This window comes from Aphanomyces astaci (assembly GCF_000520075.1).
Source record: "Aphanomyces astaci strain APO3 unplaced genomic scaffold supercont1.19, whole genome shotgun sequence".
NCBI lineage: Eukaryota > Oomycota > Saprolegniomycetes > Saprolegniales > Verrucalvaceae > Aphanomyces > Aphanomyces astaci.
Window position 1 is genome coordinate 66677 of NW_009798282.1, and position 19060 is coordinate 85736.

A 19060-nucleotide genomic window follows, 5' to 3' on the forward strand; every position below is an offset into this window, starting at 1 on the left:
TATCTCAGGATCATGATTCAACAACTACCGTAGGTGATTGCAAGGGCAATCTCACATGTTCATTCATCGTCGTGTTTGTGTTCCCGGGAACACGATTAGGTTTTGGTGGGGGCTGTAGTACACATTCACATCTTGGGGGATCTGGGGAACTTGCGCTTGTCCACAGGTTGACCGTTCAGCTTCAAGTTTATGTCGATGTTCACTTGAGAGATCGTCCAGCGGTTCAATACCTCCTAGAGTGCAACGTCAGCGTGGGTGTTGCGTCTCAACTTGACGGACCTTGCGAAGTCCGATCGAAAGGCAAATCACAAAGTGAATTCCCTCCAGTGGCAAGTATTCACTGGGGCTTAACCCTAACCTAATCAGACAGCTGCTGGGCAGCCAACAATCTAACTAGCGAATAGGATCGCACAGAGGATATCCAACCTAATCGAACACTTGGATACCATCTTGGGAGGGGTTCAGGGGTTCTGCGAATGGCAAATTCGCAACAATCTCCCCCAACGATTGCGTCACGCCCAACGCAGTTGCCATCGCCTTGACTTGAGCATCGACCTTGTTGGAGCGCACGTAGCGCTTGAACTCAGTTGGAATGTCTTCCAACAAATTGTCCGCCGGCTCCCACGAGGCTTCAATTTCTTGTAAACCGCGCCAGCGCACGCACACTTCAAACGCGGCCAATCGATCGTAGTAGCGGAAGTCGAGGAACTGGTCGACCACGTGACCTTCGGCGCTGTGCGCAATGCGGCGCAGCAGTTCTTCCGTCACATCCAATGGGTCGTCGGCGTAAAACTTGAGGCGATTGCTGTGGGCTTCACGGACCGACCACCCCAGTCACCAAATTTTGGATTTCAAAAATCCAATCAGATGTTGTCTTGACCACTTGACCTGGTCCACGCCATAGTGTGAAATCGACCGCACGTCACGTAAAGCAAAAAATCGCCCACGTCGAACTGGGCTATTTCCGCGTCTTTTTTCTTCGATCGTCTTTCACGATTTTTCTGACGCTTGCTTGTCGAAGCGTCCAACACCTTCGCATGCATCTTGTCCAAGGCGGTTGCCATCGCCGCCGTGCCATCGCTTCGCCATGACAGCAAGTCGTCCAACTTCGTAACTTTGGCCGCCGAAGGAATAGAAATGAGATCCAAGGGCGACATTGCTCGACTACCCGTCATGACAATAGTCGGTGCTACACCGCCGAGTGTGTCGGACGGACTTTGGTTGAGTACCAACATCACCACTGGGACAATCAGCCGCCACTGATCTAGCTGCATCGACCACTCGGACATGAGTGCACGGAACGCCTTGAGGGCCCGTGAGTGCCTGCATGGACCCGTTTTCGAATAGCCGAATCGCGCTATTCAACTTCAACCGCGACCACAATTCCATCACGAACGATGAGTGGGTCGCATGGTTCAAGTCGGCGTTTGAGGAAGTCCTTCAAGACCTGGACGTTTTGAAGCAACGTCTGCAACGAGCGATTCGTTTCGATACGAAGATCTTGGACGCATCAGGAGTGATACTCCATCAAGAAGGCAAGATGGTCGTCGAAGTCATGACGAAGTCGATCAAGCCCGAATTCGTGAAGACATAGGTTCAAAAGCATCTGTAGTTGCAACGGAACAAGGAGTTGAAGAGCGACGTCTTACGTTACGTCAAATGGCTGCGAACTTTTGCAGCTGGCCACCAGCTGTACGTTGGACTTGACGACGAGTCTAAACCATCCCTGGCAGCGAAGCCGGTATAAGCTCCACGAGGCGACAAGCCTCAAGCTCCAAGTCGTGAAGGCGGCCGGGATGACGACGCAAAGAACAATGGCAGAGTTGGTGGAAAGGCCGATGCGATCGTGCCCAAGACCGCCGAGCCACCTGCCAGGAAGGGCTGCTTGAAGTGCGGTGACATGAGTCACCGTGACGCTGGCGAAGCCGAAACGCCGTTGGTAGCGCAAGTCAAGCGCTGGAAGGAAGGCATCAAGGTGCTGGTCAACCAGCCGCAGCGACAGAAGACAGGGCGCGTGCTGTTGGAGAATATCGTCCGCGTGGACGATGTGCTCTTGGACTATGGTTCGGATGTGACCGTTGTCACGCGCGGCGTCATGGATGCGTTGGACGCAACCGGTGTCAAAGTTGGGACTGTCTCCCACAACGTACTGCATTTGGCGTACCCGGAAGGCAGTGATACCAAGCCAGTTGTGACGACGCGCAGCGTCAAGTTCAACTGCGTGACGCTGGACACGAGATGTGGACTGCTTGTGTTGCGCGGTCTGAAGGCCTGGGTCGACGACGCGTCGACTGCAACCCAACTCATCGTGAGTCACCCAGCCATGGAGTTACTGGTCTTCAGCGTTGAAGACCATCTTGTTGGAGCAAGGAAGAATGGGCCCCAAGAATTGTGCCGAAGAAGGAAGTCGGCGACTTGCGCATGACGATCGACAGCAGGCCGATCAACGCCTGCACGGAGCCGGTGCCTTGGCCGATGCCAAAGCTGGACAGCGCGATGGTCTGTCTGGTCGGAACGGGCGTATACTTCACGTTGGACTGGACCAAGGGGTACTGGCAGTTGCCGCTACCTGCGGACAGCCAGATGTACTTCTCGTTCATGACGCCCTTCGGCGTGTACACCCCGACCCGCGTGCTCAAGGGACAGACGGACGCTGTCCCGTACTGCCAGTCGGTTGTCCACCAAATGTTTGATGAACTGCTGTTTCGAGGCCTGTAGGCCTGGCTCGACGACTTGCTGGGGTCCGCCAAGACGAGCGGACGAGCTGCTCAACATGTTGGACCAAGTCCTGTCCATCTGTGCCCAGTTCGGACTCAAGTTGAGCCCGAAGAAGTGTCATATCTTTCTGCGCGAGGCAGAGTGGTGTGGCAACGTGATTTCAGCCCATGGAATCACACATTCCCCTAGCCGAATTCAAGGATTCGTGGATTTGTCGCCGCCGACGACAGTGGCCGACCTCCAGCAGTTTGTGTGTGTAACCAACTGGATGCATGCGAGCATCCGGTCTGGTTACAACCAGCCGGTGGACCCGCTGCGAGGTCTGCTAGACGTAGCCACCAAGGCAGTCGGAAGCTGCAAGAAAACTGCGTTAGTGCGTGTTGCACTTCCTGTCGTGGGATGTTCGACCGACCAACTGAAGTGTTTCAAATATGTGAAACACGCGTTGGCGCATGTGGTGCCCTTCTTGCACCCGCGAGAAGACATGACGGTCTGCGTCTTCACGGACGCCAGTGACCTGTTTTGGGGTGCGGTTGCCGCACAAGTACCGCCAGAGGACCTGGACTTGCCTCTCGAAGACCTGCGGCACCAGCCGCTTGCGTTCATTAGTGGGTCGTTTTCTGGCGCGAGTGCGCATTGGCCCATTGTCGAGAAGGAGGCCTATGCCGTGGTGGAGTCGTGCAAGAGGCTTGACTACCAGGTCGTACGTACGCCCGAGTGGTTTCCGTCTGTTTACGGATCACTGCAACATGGTGTACATTTTCAACCCAAGTGGCTCGAACGCCAACATGGCACCTGCAGGGATGGTCGCTGGTGATGTCGACCTTCCCGTACACCATTGAGTGCGTCTCGGGTGACGAGAATGTATGGGGCGACCTCCTGAGCCGTTGGGGTTCGGCTCCGACGAATCAACCAGTTTCGAATATTCGCAAGTTGATCCATGTAGCGTTGCCTCTGCAACAAGTTGATTTCGAGTGGCCAACAGCCGCTACGATCAGCGGCATCCAACGTTCTACCATGGAAGGGGGAGGGACCCGCCATACGTGGATTGGACGACAACTCCCATTTTTACGTGGAAGACGGACGAATTTGGATCCCAGACGGTGCTGTTGACATACCGCAGCGGATGTGTGTGATCACTCACCAAGGAGTCAGCGGTCACCGTAGCATCGCAGCGACGACCAAGTTGGTGTCCGACAAATTTGTGTGGGAGTCGCTCTCCACGGATATCGAAGCGTTCGTGCGGACCTGTTTGCACTGCCTGTATATATATATATATATATATATTGACGGAGAAAGCATTCCCCGTCCATTGGGTTCGATCAAGCTTACAGCACGTCGGTCAGAACCAGGTGAGCTCCATCGATGCTGACAAGTTGGACCATGCCCATCTGTGTGATGTGCATCCGATGTCCTTCAGCCACAACGACTGATCGCTCACATGCGACGCGGACATATAGAATGTCGGAGGTTCCCTGTGATGTGGCACGATGCGCCAGAATCCACAACCATGAGGCGAGTCGACACCGGTAGCGACGATTGACGAGAAGAAAATTCGCCGATGGCAACTTAGATCCGATAGAGAAGAGGTAGTCCTCGTCATAGACTGGCTCTGATCTCACGGCATTCGCATGGGCGGATGGGACGGCATGCCGGGGCTCACGTTCTCCACGCCCCCGCCTGCTAACTTGAGTACCACGGTCTGGTCTGCGACAGTCACGACCCCAGTGTCCAATCGTCCCACAATTGCGGCACTTGTCGTGGCCTCGAGAACGTTGCCCCTCGTCCCCGTTTTTGATGGGTGGCCTTCGATCGCGATGAACGACAAGTACAGCGTCGTTCATGTTTCGTCCTCGGACCTTGAGAATACCTTCCTTTTGAAGATACTCGTACTCGGTGATCAACTTGGTCGCGGCTATCGGTACAGTGTGGAACTCCGCATTCGAGTCCACGATCATGTAGATCGAATTCCAGTGTCATCTGTTCAACTACTACGAACACTGTGCTCTGTACATTTGTACTTCATCAAATTATGGACCGAAACGGTACACTAGCTTGTGCTATTTCTTACTACTTACAGTTGGTTACCTACACTATCATCCGCAAAGGTACCGACCGTTGTGTCCGAGTCAGTAGGTATCATGATCGTGTTGATTTTACATGCAAAACTACTGAATGTCCCACAACAACACATACAAATCTAGAGCGAAATGACGCTGCTAACCGGTTGCTTTTTGGTCTTTTGAAACGGATTGGGCGCATTGGACAGTTCCAAGTCTCCAGTCATACTCAGCCGCTTGTTGGCTTGAGCGATCGAGTCGAACACTGTCGCCTTGGTGAGGTTCTTTCCACTGCTATTCGCCTTGGTTTCTTTGGATTTTGGCCTCTTCTTGAGCGCAACCTTGTCCTCGTCCACGTTCTTCTTGTTCTTCTTCGTCCCAGCTGCTGCTGCTACTGGCTTCACCAGCGCTTCCTGATCCGAATCATCATCCGAGTCGGCCGGCATTTGAGCCGCCAGTCGCGCGAGGGCCGATTCCGTCGTCGGGGCGGCTTTGGCAAACGGGGGCGGCGGCGGCGTCGACGCCACCACCTTGCGCGCCACCGGCGGCTTGCGCGATTTCTCCGTGTCCTTTTTGGTTGGGGTCTTGGGGCTCTTGTCCGAGGTATTAGACCCCGTGGCTTTCTTGGTCGCTTTCGCCTTCTTGACAAGGGGAATATCGTCATCATCCGAGTCGTCATCGCCGTCCAACACGACAGTCGCCTTGCTGGCCACAGACTTGGCTAAGCGTGCGCGGGCAGCTTCTTCCTTTTGCTCGGGGGTAAAGGCAGGTCGGCCTCGCTTTTTGGGGAGAGCTGACGCCGCCTCGTCAGATGTAGCTGGGACCTCCTTCTTTGCCTTGGCAGCATCAGCTCGTGCTTTCGTGCCCTTCTTAGCCGCCGCCACTGTCGTCGTGGAGTGTTCAGCGGATTCATGTTCGAAGTTGGCCGCCTGGTTCTTCTTCGCTGGCGGGGTTTGGTTGGGCACGACAAGCGGAGAATCGATGTCTTGTCCAGATGATGACGATGGACTCGTGGTTGTTACTGGTTCTTCTTGGTTGGAAGTAGCAATGACGTCCACGATAGTGTCAGCTGTTGGCGCGGCCTTGGCTTTGGACTTCTTGGCTTCCGGGGCAACTTTGGCCCCATTCGCAGCGCTAGGCGTCGTAGGTGCAGCCTTCGTAGGTGCAGCCTTCGTAGGTGTAGCCTTCGTAGGTGCAGCCGTCGTAGGTGGTTCAACAGCCGCCTGACCGGTAGCTGCTTTGTCCGCCTTTTTTTTCGCTGGCGACACTTTCTTCGCCTTGGGTGTCGTTTTAGCAACTACTGTTGCAGGGGTGGTGGTGGTGTCCACAGCAGGCACATCCACAGCAGGCACATCCACGGGAACGACCTTGTCCGCAGCAGCTTTGGCGGCTGCTTGTTTCTTTGTAAGCTTACTGCCAGCAGCAGTGGCAGTGGCGGCGGCGGGTTGGTCGGCAGCGCCATCCGCCCCGGTAGCCTTGGTCTTGGCGTCCTTCCCTGCCGCGTTCGCCTTCTTCGCGACCGGCTCTTGAGGCACCGAGTCAGCGACAACGTCGGCTGTGGGCTTCTTAGCTAGGCCAGCTTTGGCTGCAGGTTCAATAACCTTTTCGACGTCAGTCGTTGGAGCCAATGCAGCGGCGGAAGCAGCGGAAGATTTGTTCTTCTTCTTCTTCTTGCTCTTGGTCGATGGCTGCTCCGTAGTGGACGTCGTGGTCGTGGTAGGAGCGACCGCCTTGTTGGCGGGGTTGGTCGTGGCGGGGTTGGTCGTGGTTGCCGCTTGCTTCTTCGAAACAGCTTCCAACGGCTTGTTTATGGTGGCCGTCTTGTCGGGAGCCGCCGCCTTGGCCTTCTTCGTTTCCACGGTGGCATCATCGTGTGACGGATGCGGCTGCTTTCGCTTGGGTTGGTTGTTGTCGCCAGGAGTTACAGGCACAGCTGCCTGCTTGCGTGCGTCCGCGGTCGTGTACACGTGTTCGGCATGCACATGCACCAGATCCAGCTCGCTCAACACATGCTGCACCTTGGCGTAGCCCGGAAGCACAAAGTAAGACGCTTCCCCTACGTCGTTGAGGAACTTCTTCTGAAGGCCTGGCGCGGACACGAGCGAGACCCCGACGACCTTGGACTCTCGTGAGATCTGCTTGGCCAATGCTTCCACGGTCATGTCCGCTGGACGCTCCGTGATTGTGAGGAACTGCTGCCCTTCGGGACAACGTACAAGCAGCTTCAGCACCATCTTATCCTCGGCTTCAATGCAATGCTATCAACCGCTCAAACCGAGAAATTCAAAAATCGCCTCCATTCAAATTTCGTGGGAACCTCTCACAATTAATATATGCATTCGGTTACCACCACCAACAGCAAAAGCAACTTGATTCGTCTGGGGCAGCACGATTTTCGGTGGGATTACAGTTTGCACCGTATATACTTGAGTATTAAATTCAACTTGACCAACAAGTACAGGATAGCGCTGCTCATCACACAATCGATGGCTTATATAGACCGCTGAGTACTCTTTTCTACCCAAACAGTACTCCGGAATACTAGTAGTAGTATTAATCAGGGTACAATACTAATACTTCTACACATTTCCGTAAAAATCGGCTTCGTTTTTATATCGACGATGGTAAATATACTACTACCGAAATTAGGGCGTTGATGTTCTGGATGCCTACCTGGTAGTAAGCTAACATAACATTACAGTACATACCTTAAATCCCGTCGACATATTTTCGAGTACACTGTATCTAAATAAAGTTTGTACTATTAGAGTGATTTTGCACCAAGAATCCACACGAATTATCCAATACAATTTCCCTGAAAATCCTTCGGGGAATATCATGTTGGGAAGGTGCTCTTGCTATAGGAAAAATTCAAATTCAAGCAGAACTGCCGCTGTGTGCGTTGTTGCGGCTCTTCTGGATCACCTACCGGTAGGGTACGGCTCCCAATCTTTAGGCATATCAACGACCCAGTGCATTAGGTGCAATGTGTACAGTTTGTGACCTTGCACCATCCCTATATGCTGTAGTGTGCATCGCGCCGACGTTCAAACATCACCGCTTTGAGGTGGTCGATGAACACTGGGGGATAGGATGTATCTGTTGACTGGTTTACGTTCGGCACTATACCACTGCTCGCCTACGATATCCTCGCTCATCTACTAGTGCGTCCTACCTACCGCTCATCTACGTTTGGTGCCGACCATGCCATTCATCCATGAAGCGAAATTGGTAATTTACATGTTCAAGCGTTTTGATTGGCAGATCAAAAGACTTCATCGTGAAACTTTTCAGGAAATATCACGTAGCAAAATCACTCTGTTAGAGTGATTTTGCTACGTGATATTTCCTGATTAATAGTAACGTTAACTGTAAGGTAACGCATCGAAATCGGGAACAGCAATAAAATAAACATAAATTGTGCAAATTTATATTCCTCAATACAAAAATCAAGATATACGCGCGCTGTTCGCGATTTAGAAAATCACAACCGTCATTCCGACTTTTATGACTGATCGCAATAATCCATTACAAACAACACATTCAGTTGTTTTACCAGTATGATCTAATAGGAACTATAAAATAGTGCACGAATTATATTTTCCTACCATACCTTGAGATTTGCGCAATTCCACAGATTTCCAGAGATATGATGCGTCAAAAATTAGACTTTACACGACGCAAAAAGTGTTCGCGATTTCGATGCGTTACTGTACCTTACTCGGACTCTACCTGTAAGTAAGTTTACTACACGGTGTAGCATTGGGTACATTACAACACTAAATATCAGATATTAATTCGGTTACGTCAGTTATATTGACGGAACCACTCACTTTACAAATGTTATTACAAAGTGTAGGCGGTTGTTGGAGGACGGTTGGGGTTTGTGAAAAACCTCTGACATCGTATATTCTTCACCACGTTCGTTGAACCGATTTATGCGTTTCGTAAGATAACATGTACACGTCCGTGACGGCGGTCGTCGCGAGGTGCAAGACGCTGTCCGTGTCCTCCGTCGAAGACGCCAAGCACAACGTAACCACATCCATCAACCTCGCCATCCCTTGTTCTTCATGCATCTCACCGAGCTGCATGCATGTAGATGGTTGTCGTGTGCATTGCGTTGCTGCATGCCGTCAACTCAATCCTTGAACGCCTCCACCTCGATGCATCGCTTCACATTGTCCTCCAAGCCGAGCAACACCTAAGAAACCTGCTACAGGCCGAGCGCTACCTCACGTCATCACCGTCATCCGCGGGGGACGAAGCCACCATCACGTCCATCCTCTTGTCAGGTACAGTCATTCCTCCTGCACACGCTGCCGTGTGACATGCTAGCATTTCGCACAGCTTGGGCATGGTTGCACGACCTCGCCATGTCCGTTTTCGACCACGTGTACGCGCACATGGCGTACGTACCCGGCGTATCGCGGCTCGTCCGATGGATCCAGTGCCACTTGACGGCGGCGCCATCCCCCACGCAAGACCGCACTGCCGTCGACACATTGACAGCCATAGTTCTGTCGTACACAGAGAAGGACGTTCCCGTCTCGTCTTCCCTCAACCATCGCATCCAGCGCTCCATGCACTACCCCATCAACCTCAAGCCGTTCGACGCAACCGTCCAGCTCCAAACATCATCTTCCTTCGCACCCCCCTCGTCTTCTTCGACGCTCAAATCGCCGCAGTCCATGCCCGCGTCCCCCACCGCGCGGCTCCACTGGCAGTCATCTCTCGCGTCGTTGTCCCAAAATGTGCTTTACCAAGTCCGTGATCAACTACGCGCCGAGCGCGCCGCGGCTCTGACTGGCACCGCCGACAACATTTGCATCGTCAAGTTCAATCGCCACGACTGCCACGCCGAACTCCAGCTCAGCTGCGGCGCCCACGCTGTGACCAAGGTAAATACACAGAATTCTCACTGTGAACATGACATTGCAGGTCCTTCCCGGCTTGTACCGCACAGTGCGGGCGACGGCGGGAATTCCCATCAATAAGGCCGTGTACTTTGAAATGACAGTACATGATCGCGCCGTGAGCTGCTGCATCGGACTCTCCCCGCGCTCCCTCCCCTGCAACGCCCTTGTTGGCACCCAAAAACACACTGTACGACTTTATATATGTATGTGGAATGTCATATTGTTGATGTAGTGTACCTAATTTGTCAAGTGTATTATTGTGCTTTTCAGTCAAATGTTGCCTATTTTGGGGGATTTTTGATGAAAACTAATCGAGAAAACGAGTATGATTGGCTACAAAGAATGAAGGTTGCAATTTGATTGGCTAAAGAGATTGATTTTAGTATTGCAGTCACAAAGATACCTCTTCAACTTAGTTTTATATGAAATTTCGAAGGTAGAATGACCTGGTTCTCCTATCAGTGGACTATACTGTATACTTTTGGACTGTATTTTTATATGTAAAGATGTATTGAAGCCATGCACGCTATTTGAAGGTATACACGAATTCGATAAATCCTGGAGTTTGATTGGCCACTTGGTTGTTGTTGATTGGTCATTTTGCCTATCAAATAAATCTATTCCTATCTATATATATGTATATACACATCCTGGTCCTTTCCTAGTATCACATATATATATATATATATACTATTTTGCATATCATATAAATGTTTATATTTCACTTCACGCCCTCATATTACATTCCGAAATCATCCACTAATATATATATATATATATATTATTAATACTACAGGATACTATCCTATTGTCTACCAAATAAATACGTTTATATATATATCCCAGAACGAAATCATATATATATATATATATTGCTCAAAGGTCAGTCGGTCGAGTGTGTGTCGATTACATGTTGTGCTGCTGCTGTTCTTTACAATCTTGATCCGTCGATCCAACTGTTTCTGACTGAATCGATAGACAGTTCACACTAATGAACACTTGAAATATAGATTGGTGTGTACTCGAAATCGGGGATGATTTTGGCCCATTCGATCCAGATTCCAGTTGCAGGCCTTGCGAGCCACAGTTCCTCTGGTGCGTCGACGTACGGCGTGCTGGTTCATCGGGGCCGGTCCTTGGACATAGCTACCTTTGACTGCGTCCAAGTGGTTTTTACGCACTTCGACGCGTTTCACGATATGGTCGTGTCGGAGCAATGCGAGCTCCGCGTGCCGTCGTCGTTGGAGTTGTTTCCCACTGTTACATTGGACTCGATGCATCACACTATTTTAAGTCGGTTTGCCCCCACGGATCTGGTCGTGTCTGTCGACCAGTGGGCGTTGCTGGCGTGGCAGTACCCCGCCATTTACACGCTGGACGGGACGTTGTGCAGTGCATACAAAGACAACTAAACAAAATAAACACAGAATTTAAATTTTATTACGGTAAAATGTCGTTGGTCATGTGCTGGAATTGGTCGTATCTAGTCACAATGAGTTAGCCACGATATATATATATATATTGATTGGGAGACAAAGATATGTATACATACTTTCGGTAGCCAAAGCTGTTGAGGCTCCATCGCACCAACTTCATCACGTGCGGAATCACTTGGTCCGTGGTCAGTTCGAGGGCAAAGAGGGCTTTGGTCTGGTTCAAAATGTCTTGGGGATTGCGATTGAGAAAGCACGGACAGCTCGAGTGCCGAGCCATGATGGCTATCATCATCAAGATCGTGTCGACGTTTTGGGTTTGCTACAACCATCATTTATCATTTAAATGTCTTGATATAGATGACAACAACCATCCTTTATTATTTAAATGTGTTCATATAGATGAAAATAACAATCGTTTCTATGTATTATATAGATGACAACAACCATCATTTATCATTTAAATGTCTTGATATAGATGAAAACAACCATCATTTATCATTTAAATGTGTTCATATAGATGAAAATAACCATCATTTAAATGTGTTCATCTAGATGAAAATAACAATCATTTATATGTCTATATATAGATGAAACAACCATCATTTCAATATATCTTGATAATCATACCCGCAACGCCAAAAACCCTTGAATCAACAGCGTGACAAACTCGCGAAAGTACTCGCTTTGGGTCCCGCCCATGGCGTCGACCATTTCGGTCGTGAGTTTAAACGGCACGCGCTGCTCCAGACTGAACCGACCTCCCGGTTGAATGCCCAGCATGAACCCATAGTCAATATGGATCAAGTGGCCGTCCGCGTCCAGCATGATGTTGCCGTTGTGCCGATCTTTGATGCGGAGGATGTAGCACACCAGAGAATACGCGGCCATGCTGCGCACAAAGTTGCCCATCGCCGTCTTGTACGCTGGCGTGTCCAACCCTCCATATACCTGACAACAATCAATTATTCAATCGTCAGTTAGGTCATACAAAATCTAGCTTTTGATAGACGAAAATGGAGCCAAAGTACGGGGCAGCAGCAGGTCAACCAATCCACAACAAACAGTACGGTGTATGACGCCAATTAGTGAGAAAACATCACTCCATCGGTGGGTGGTGATTGTTGTACATACAACTGGCAGCACCAACAAATATATCCATGTATTTGCATCGAATGTACACCATCCATCCATTATATTGCACTCCAACCACTCGTTGTTTAGGTCAGTACTCGTCCAAATATATATATATAATCAACTCGCGTCGAAATTGGGGTGCTCAATCGAATGCAAAACCAAATCGGCAGACACTCGATATATCGACCAATCAAAACCCACATCACCAATCAAGTAGCCAATCAAATCCATTCTTCGACCAAATCAACATCGAATTAGTGTGTGATTGAAATTCGTGTGATACTCGACGACCTTTACATGCAAAAGTTAGTCCAACAAATCAATGGATAAATCAGCACAAATATCCAAATATTGAGTAAAAGGACAATCAATATATATATATAGCATACCGTGATGAAATGCTGGTTCAAGTTGGTGTATCCAGGTGATCCCTTGAGACTCGAGAGGGATGTCGCGTTGAGAATCACTTCGATAATGCCGGTAGAGGCGGATGTGGCAATGATTCCGTACGGGTACAGCCACAGATCGAGCTCGGCGCTGTTAAAAATGTCTCGAAACTGGCGAATCAGCTGCAAACAGAGCACTTCCTGGCGCAAATCGTCGTTGCTTTTGATGATCATGGCCTTGATATCCCACTTGGCTTTGTACGTAGATGCGTGGGTGCTGCTTTCACGCATACGCTTGCGCTTATCGTCGGCGCCCTCGCCAAACATATTTTTCACCTGGTTGTGCCGCTGCACTTGCTTTTCTCGAACATAGTTGCAGATCACATCGAGCTGATCCTGCAGCAGCTGCCACGTCACGATCGCGCGATCTCGTTCGTCGGGGGGCATCACATACGCTTCTATCGCGTGTTGTAGTGTCTGCATATACAGCATCACCTTGTCCGGGTCCATGCGATCCATGTGACTCATCGGCGGCAACATCAGCGACTCGTCGTGCGTGTCGTCGCCTCGGGTCCCCATCTGCGACGACGTGTACCGCGTCGGTCGCGTTGACTGACGGCCCACAATCGTACTACGCCCGGTAAAGTCATTCACAACATGGAGACTAGTGTCTTGGTCGGGTTTCAGTGTCACAACAAACAGTGTCGCATGGTCGTTTTGAAACACAATGTCGTCGTAATAATCGCGTCCACCGCCGATATTGAGCCCACTCGACTGGGGCGGCACTGGTTGAATCAGGTGGTTATGCAGCAATTCGGACCCGAGCCACGTCGCATGCTGTTCATTGTGCGCGACTTGCATCTCCAGCAAGGTCGCGATACCGTCGCTGCCGGTAAACGCATGCCGCACATCCCAGTTGTCGTCGTCGTGTAAAAAGTTCTTCTTCATCTTCTCCATGCTTTCCTTGATCGCTTCGACCGTGAGCCGCCCCAATGCCGGGTGTTTGCTTTCCAAAACAGTCGAAGTGGTGGGGGTCGATGCACGACGAACGGGGGTATGATGTGATGTTACATGCTGGTCCAGCGCGCGTCGCGGCGGCGGGTGCGCGACCAAGTGTTGGAGCAACTTGTCTGCAATCGTTTCCAGTTGCTCCGTCGACAGCTTCTCCACGTCCGTGGGGAGCAACTCGAGCTTGATGCTGCCCTTGGATCGCGGAAACAGACTCGAGCCAAGCATGGGCGGACCGCCGCCGCCGCCGCCGCCGCCGCCGCCATGGTGATGATTCGTGTGGTGGGGATTGGTCAGCGTTGAGAGGTCCATGGGGGCTCTCGTCGCGTCTGCTTCGGCTGCGTGAATCAGCTCGTCTGAGTACGTCTGATTGGCATGGCTCACGAGGCTACCCGATCGTCGCAACTTGGCCGTTGATCCTACACACAATTGAGTACTGATTTATTTATATATATATATATATATTGTTGAGTGTTAAAACTGCAGCGATTAAACTGGAGGAGGAATCGACGACACAATCAAATCAAAAACATGCACATTGTCGATTTGATACAAATTTGGGGAGGGGGTGCAATCGAATCGCGCCAACCAAACCGATCCGCAATCGATCTGATTGGTTGAATTTCATTGGAAATGGGTTTTGATTGGTTAATAATTTTGAGCTCATCTGAAGTAGCCAATCAAATCGATTTCAATTCCAACGAGAAACCATGCCACAACACGAAATTTCACTCGAAAGTACAATACAAAAGAAAACGTCTTGTGACTTCGCTATAAACTTCCACAATTGTTTGTCGAATCAATATTGAATCACGCTCTCAAGTTCTGATTGGTTGAATTAAGTTGTCCTTTCTGTCAGAGCCAATCAAATATATCCACGCGAAATTGGATTAGCCAATAGCGTTGTCGATTCGTGATTCGACGGGGTCTGGAAATATGTACCGAATATACAACATATAGCCAACCAATATCAATCACAGTTGGAAAATATGTGTGTGACTTGTAGGCCACACAATCCTCGATCATAGAATTGGCAAATACTCTCTCAATAAACACACAAGATCATGTACTACTACCGTTTGAAAGCGGCACTTTGATGGACACTTGCACCACATCGTCAGTATCGTCGTCGTCGTCGCCGTTGTTGTGGATATGGCGAAGTGACGTGAGCAGCCGCTCGTCGCGCAGGACGTTGTCGATGGCGTCGTGGTCCATAGACTGCCGATGCGGCGGCGCGTCGTCGCAGACAAGGGGCGCGGACGGCCTCGTCTGGCTCAGCCACAGTGTCTCAGGCGCCACATCCACTGATTCGACCTCAAACCAGACCAGCGTCGGCGCCCGTGCTTTGGTCGTAAACACCGTTCCTAGATAAATATAAACCAACATATCGCAATCTTCAGCTTTTTATTCCACATATTGGACACGGTGGATTGTACTATCACAAACTCCATCCAATAGAATATCCAGAAATTATGACAATGGATCAAACATTTTGGCCAATTAGCGACAAGACATGGCATCAAATCAACCAATGGGGTTCGATCAAAATATTGTTTTAAATTATCATTCCAAACAAGATTATCCCTTGAAACAATATTATCCCTTGAAATATATATATCTATACTTGTAACCCTTCTGTGATACACACGTGCACATACTACGTCGACTAGAATATCCAGAAAGTTTGATGGCAATCGATAACATGTTGTAGCCGATTCGAGACAAGACATGTCATCATATCAATCCTTGGGGTTCGATCAATATATTTACTTTGAATGATCATTCCAAACAGTCAAATCTCTTGAAATATATATTATCGATATAATCTATACACCTTTTTTAATGCACACATGCATCGAGCCAAACTACATCGACTAGAATCTCCAGAAACCACAATGAATATATATAAAGCGTTGTAGCCAATCCGAGTCCAGAAATGTCAACTGATCGACCAATGGGGGTTGGATCAATCAATATATAGTATAAAGCACCATTCCAAACCATCAAATCCGTTGAAATATATATATATATATATATATATATATATACCTTCTTTGATACACACGTGCACAAAGCGATGGAGGGGTTCGTCCACGGGCGTCAACGGATAGTACGCGGCCGTGGGCAGCGGAATCTTTTCCAGCTCCGTGGGCAGCGCTTTCTTCCGTTCGGAGCGAGGACAGTGTCGCAGATTCTCGGCCAAGTCGCCCAACTGGTCGATGAATTCGACTTGGGCTAAAAATACTTTTTGCTCCACCGATGCATCTCGGGGCCCGAGGCGGGGGCGATAGGGGAGGTCCGTCCAGTGAATGGGAAATGTACACGCAGCAAATGCATTGAAAAATGGACCTAGGGGCACGGGGCCCCCTCTTGTGGAGCTCATGGGCGACGGCAGCGCCAAGTCTGGCGTCGGCAGATTCAATCCTATTCAATTATATATAAATATACATATATTTAGTTGGGAAGCACGTTTGTTACCAGAGTCGTACTCTTGCAAATGCAAGATGCGATCAATGTACACTTGGAGAAGTTCGGCTTGTAGGGGCATCGTGCGCAGGTCCGCATCCGGTGTAAACGTCAGCGTCGTTCGATTTTCAATCTACACAACATACAATATCGATTTAATCTAAAATAAAATAAATTTACATGCAATCAATATGAAAAAACAGAAATATCTTACATGCGACTGACCATTCATATACCCCATAAAAAAGAAAAGCACACACATTTGAAATCTTATTGTCAATTCGATTCGAAATTAGAGTGGCAATCGAATGAGCAGAATCACCAAATCGGCCGAGAATCGAAATACGACCAATCAAAACCCAGAGCACTAATCAAGTAACCAATCAATTTCACTCGTCGACGAAATCAACACCGAATTAGTGTGTGACTGAAATTAGTGTGATACTCGACGATCTTTACATACAAAAGTCAGAACAACAAATCAATCGATAGAGTCGGCAATAAATCAGCACAAATTTCCAAATGTTGGGCGAAAGGACAATACCAGTCAGTACATACATAAATAATAATGATCGTACCAGCATGTGCAAATTGTACATGGCAACCTTACACGGCGCAAATCGAAACTTGAGGTACTCTGGGACTCCGAGCTCCCGTTGGCCAAACCCCCATCCGCAGCTGTCGTCGATCGTAGCTCTTAGCAGCCAATGGATGGACGTCGCAAGACGGAGATGGTACGTGGCGGCGGTCATAAGCACACGAAAGAGCAGCATCCACTTGACCAGCTGGGTTTCGTACTCCATGGAGATCCACAGGTGGAACAGTTGCGGCAGGAAAAAGTCAAAATCCGGCAGGTGCTGCACGCCCAGCTTGAGTAGCTTGGCCACAATCACACAGTACACGTCGTCGCTGTCCTTGCGGTGCAAATGCAGCGCTTGGATCGCATCCGACACGCCAAAATCGGCTTCGGACACCGCCGCCCGCATCCGGTTGACGTCTTCAATGTGGTCGTCGGTCTGGGAGATGCCGCAAGAAGACGCTGAAACTGGCAGCGCCTTCTTCTTGTTGCTTAGCAGCGCCGCGTGCTGCAGCTGCTGTTGCTGCTGTTTGCGGCCGTGGCGGTGCTTTACAAACACTTGGAGCATCGTACGCATGTGCTGCATGAACCGATGGACGCGAAAACAGCGCGTGCATTGCCGCTGCGGACCTATATATGCGCCAACATGAGGGGGGCTAAAAATGGAAGTCTTATACGGCAAAAACTCTAGTATTATTCATGGGTAACGTGAATGAATATGTTGGTTTACTACTACGTCGTAGTTAGTAGTCGTACGAGGTATTGTGATTTGTTCTACTCAAAATTTCCTCCGGCGGACAATCGCCGGACCTTCGAAATTTCATATAAAGTAGAAGAGGTATCTTTGAGACTGCAATGAAGTATCAATCAATATTTTTAGCCAATCATATTGCCACCATCATTCTTTATAGCCAATCATACTCCTTTGCTCGAGTAGGTGGCGATTTCATCAATCCCCCAAAACAGGATAAATTTGACTGTGAATAGCACAATATCATGATATATACAAACGTCAACACGTTTACGAGTTTCATGGTGAAGAGTGTTACTATTGTATTTGCTGTTCATAAGTTATGGGGGATTGATGAACAATTCGCCAACCAATCGAGCAAAGACGTATGATTGGCTAAAAATAGAATAAACATTGCAATACGATTGGCGATAACGATAGAAAATGTTGGCTTCCTCTTTAAATTAGTTGTGTATTCGATTTCGCAGGTCCGGGAATTATACCACCCAAGAAATACAAAACACCCACATATGTTCACATGCGAAAACCGCCAGAAAACACACATGGAAACATACGATCGAAACGAGAAAGGACAGGATGTACCGTTCATGGTAGGAAGGTGCGGCAACGGCGCAAAATGGTAGCTATGGTCCGAGCAGACCGAGTCGCCGCAATTGCGGCAATGATGCTGGCGCTTGGTGTTGTCGAAGCGGACCTTGCATGTGGGATGCATGCAATTCGGGATGCCTTTGAATTTGGGCGGCTTTTCCTTCTCCTTGTTCGGGCGGGCAAGGGTGAGACCGCCTGGTGACGCAGCCGTGAGCACGGACGACTTGGGCAGCAACGAGCAGTCGCGCATCTGCATCGCAGCGGCGTCGATGGACTCGTTCGCGTACTGGATCCACAGCCCTTTTTCTTCTTCGCTGTCTGCGTTCACGTTGTACGTGCCTTGGGGCGTCACGAGCTTGAACGCTTGGGAATACCGATGGATCGCGCCTTTCCCGTCCCAATTCTCGACCTTGACGATCTCTTTCTCCATGTGCGCGTTCGCCAGGTCCCGCGCCGATTCCTTGGTGTAAAAGCGATAGAAGAGCACACCCACGAGACGGCAGTAGTATCGTTTCATGCGATGGAACCCCGGACCGTGTTCCCGCATGTTGAGGAATCCCGCGAGGCCGAGGTGCGTCAGTTCCGCCGTTCCATGCAACAACGTGCTCTCCCCAAAGTCGATGGACACTTCCGAGAGGTCTCCACGGAGTCCACCTCCTTCCGACGATGGAGCGTGCGATCCACTCCCCGACAACACATCGATTTGGAGCGTTTCAATTGCGGCCGCAAGTGAAGGGGCGGAATTGCGCATCGGATGATGGGGAAGTTCTTGCGTGATGGGAGAGATCGGCAAGTCTGTGACAGAGTTAGGGCGAGCTTTGGTTGTCGTCGTCGGCGCCGCCACCAAGGAGTCCGTGCATCCATGTACCATCGCTCGCTCCTCCATGATGATCACCCCAAAGTCAGGTCACTTCAGGAACACCTCCCAAATTTGATACTGTAACGCTCGTTCTGCTGTAAAAACGAAATCGATACAATCCGCCTATTGTATCCACCGCCACGTCATCGCTTGATGTT

General features: G+C 49.7%; 5 protein-coding genes across 6 annotated transcripts; 1 reads left to right on the plus strand and 4 right to left on the minus strand.

Annotated features, from left to right (window-relative positions):
- Positions 1-426: 426 nt before the first annotated feature.
- H257_08467 (hypothetical protein) lies at positions 427-1274 on the minus strand (the record flags this gene model as incomplete). Its single annotated transcript, XM_009834337.1, has 2 exons — positions 427-805; positions 889-1274. The coding sequence occupies 2 exons, from the start codon at positions 1272-1274 to the stop codon at positions 427-429; spliced, it is 765 nt and encodes a 254-aa protein (XP_009832639.1).
- Positions 1275-4336: 3062 nt separating this feature from the next.
- On the minus strand, positions 4337-4676 carry H257_08468 (hypothetical protein; the record flags this gene model as incomplete). The annotated part of the gene is made up of 2 exons (XM_009834338.1): positions 4337-4524; positions 4589-4676. 2 exons carry the CDS (start codon positions 4674-4676, stop codon positions 4337-4339), a joined length of 276 nt encoding a protein of 91 aa, XP_009832640.1.
- Positions 4677-4847: 171 nt separating this feature from the next.
- Positions 4848-7012, minus strand: H257_08469 (hypothetical protein; the record flags this gene model as incomplete). The annotated part of the gene is made up of 1 exon (XM_009834339.1): positions 4848-7012. One exon carries the CDS (start codon positions 7010-7012, stop codon positions 4919-4921), a length of 2094 nt encoding a protein of 697 aa, XP_009832641.1. The 3' UTR covers positions 4848-4918.
- Positions 7013-8717: 1705 nt separating this feature from the next.
- On the plus strand, positions 8718-11143 carry H257_08470 (hypothetical protein). Its single transcript, XM_009834340.1, has 5 exons — positions 8718-8813; positions 8881-9073; positions 9129-9679; positions 9720-9884; positions 10708-11143. The coding sequence occupies exons 1-5, from the start codon at positions 8736-8738 to the stop codon at positions 11107-11109; spliced, it is 1389 nt and encodes a 462-aa protein (XP_009832642.1). The 5' UTR covers positions 8718-8735; the 3' UTR covers positions 11110-11143.
- On the minus strand, positions 11116-18970 carry H257_08471. Of its 2 annotated transcripts, XM_009834341.1 has the most exons (9): positions 18038-18970; positions 16706-17334; positions 16140-16260; positions 15711-16085; positions 14738-15025; positions 12657-14080; positions 11761-12081; positions 11250-11452; positions 11116-11180 (listed from the first exon to the last, which is right to left on the minus strand). In XM_009834341.1, the coding sequence occupies exons 1-9, from the start codon at positions 18927-18929 to the stop codon at positions 11138-11140; spliced, it is 4296 nt and encodes a 1431-aa protein (XP_009832643.1). In that variant the 5' UTR covers positions 18930-18970; the 3' UTR covers positions 11116-11137. The 2 variants fall into 2 exon arrangements, with proteins under 2 accessions (XP_009832643.1, XP_009832644.1); XM_009834342.1 differs by lacking the exons at positions 11116-11180; positions 11250-11452 and having other exon boundaries at positions 11670-12081.
- Positions 18971-19060: the final 90 nt, after the last annotated feature.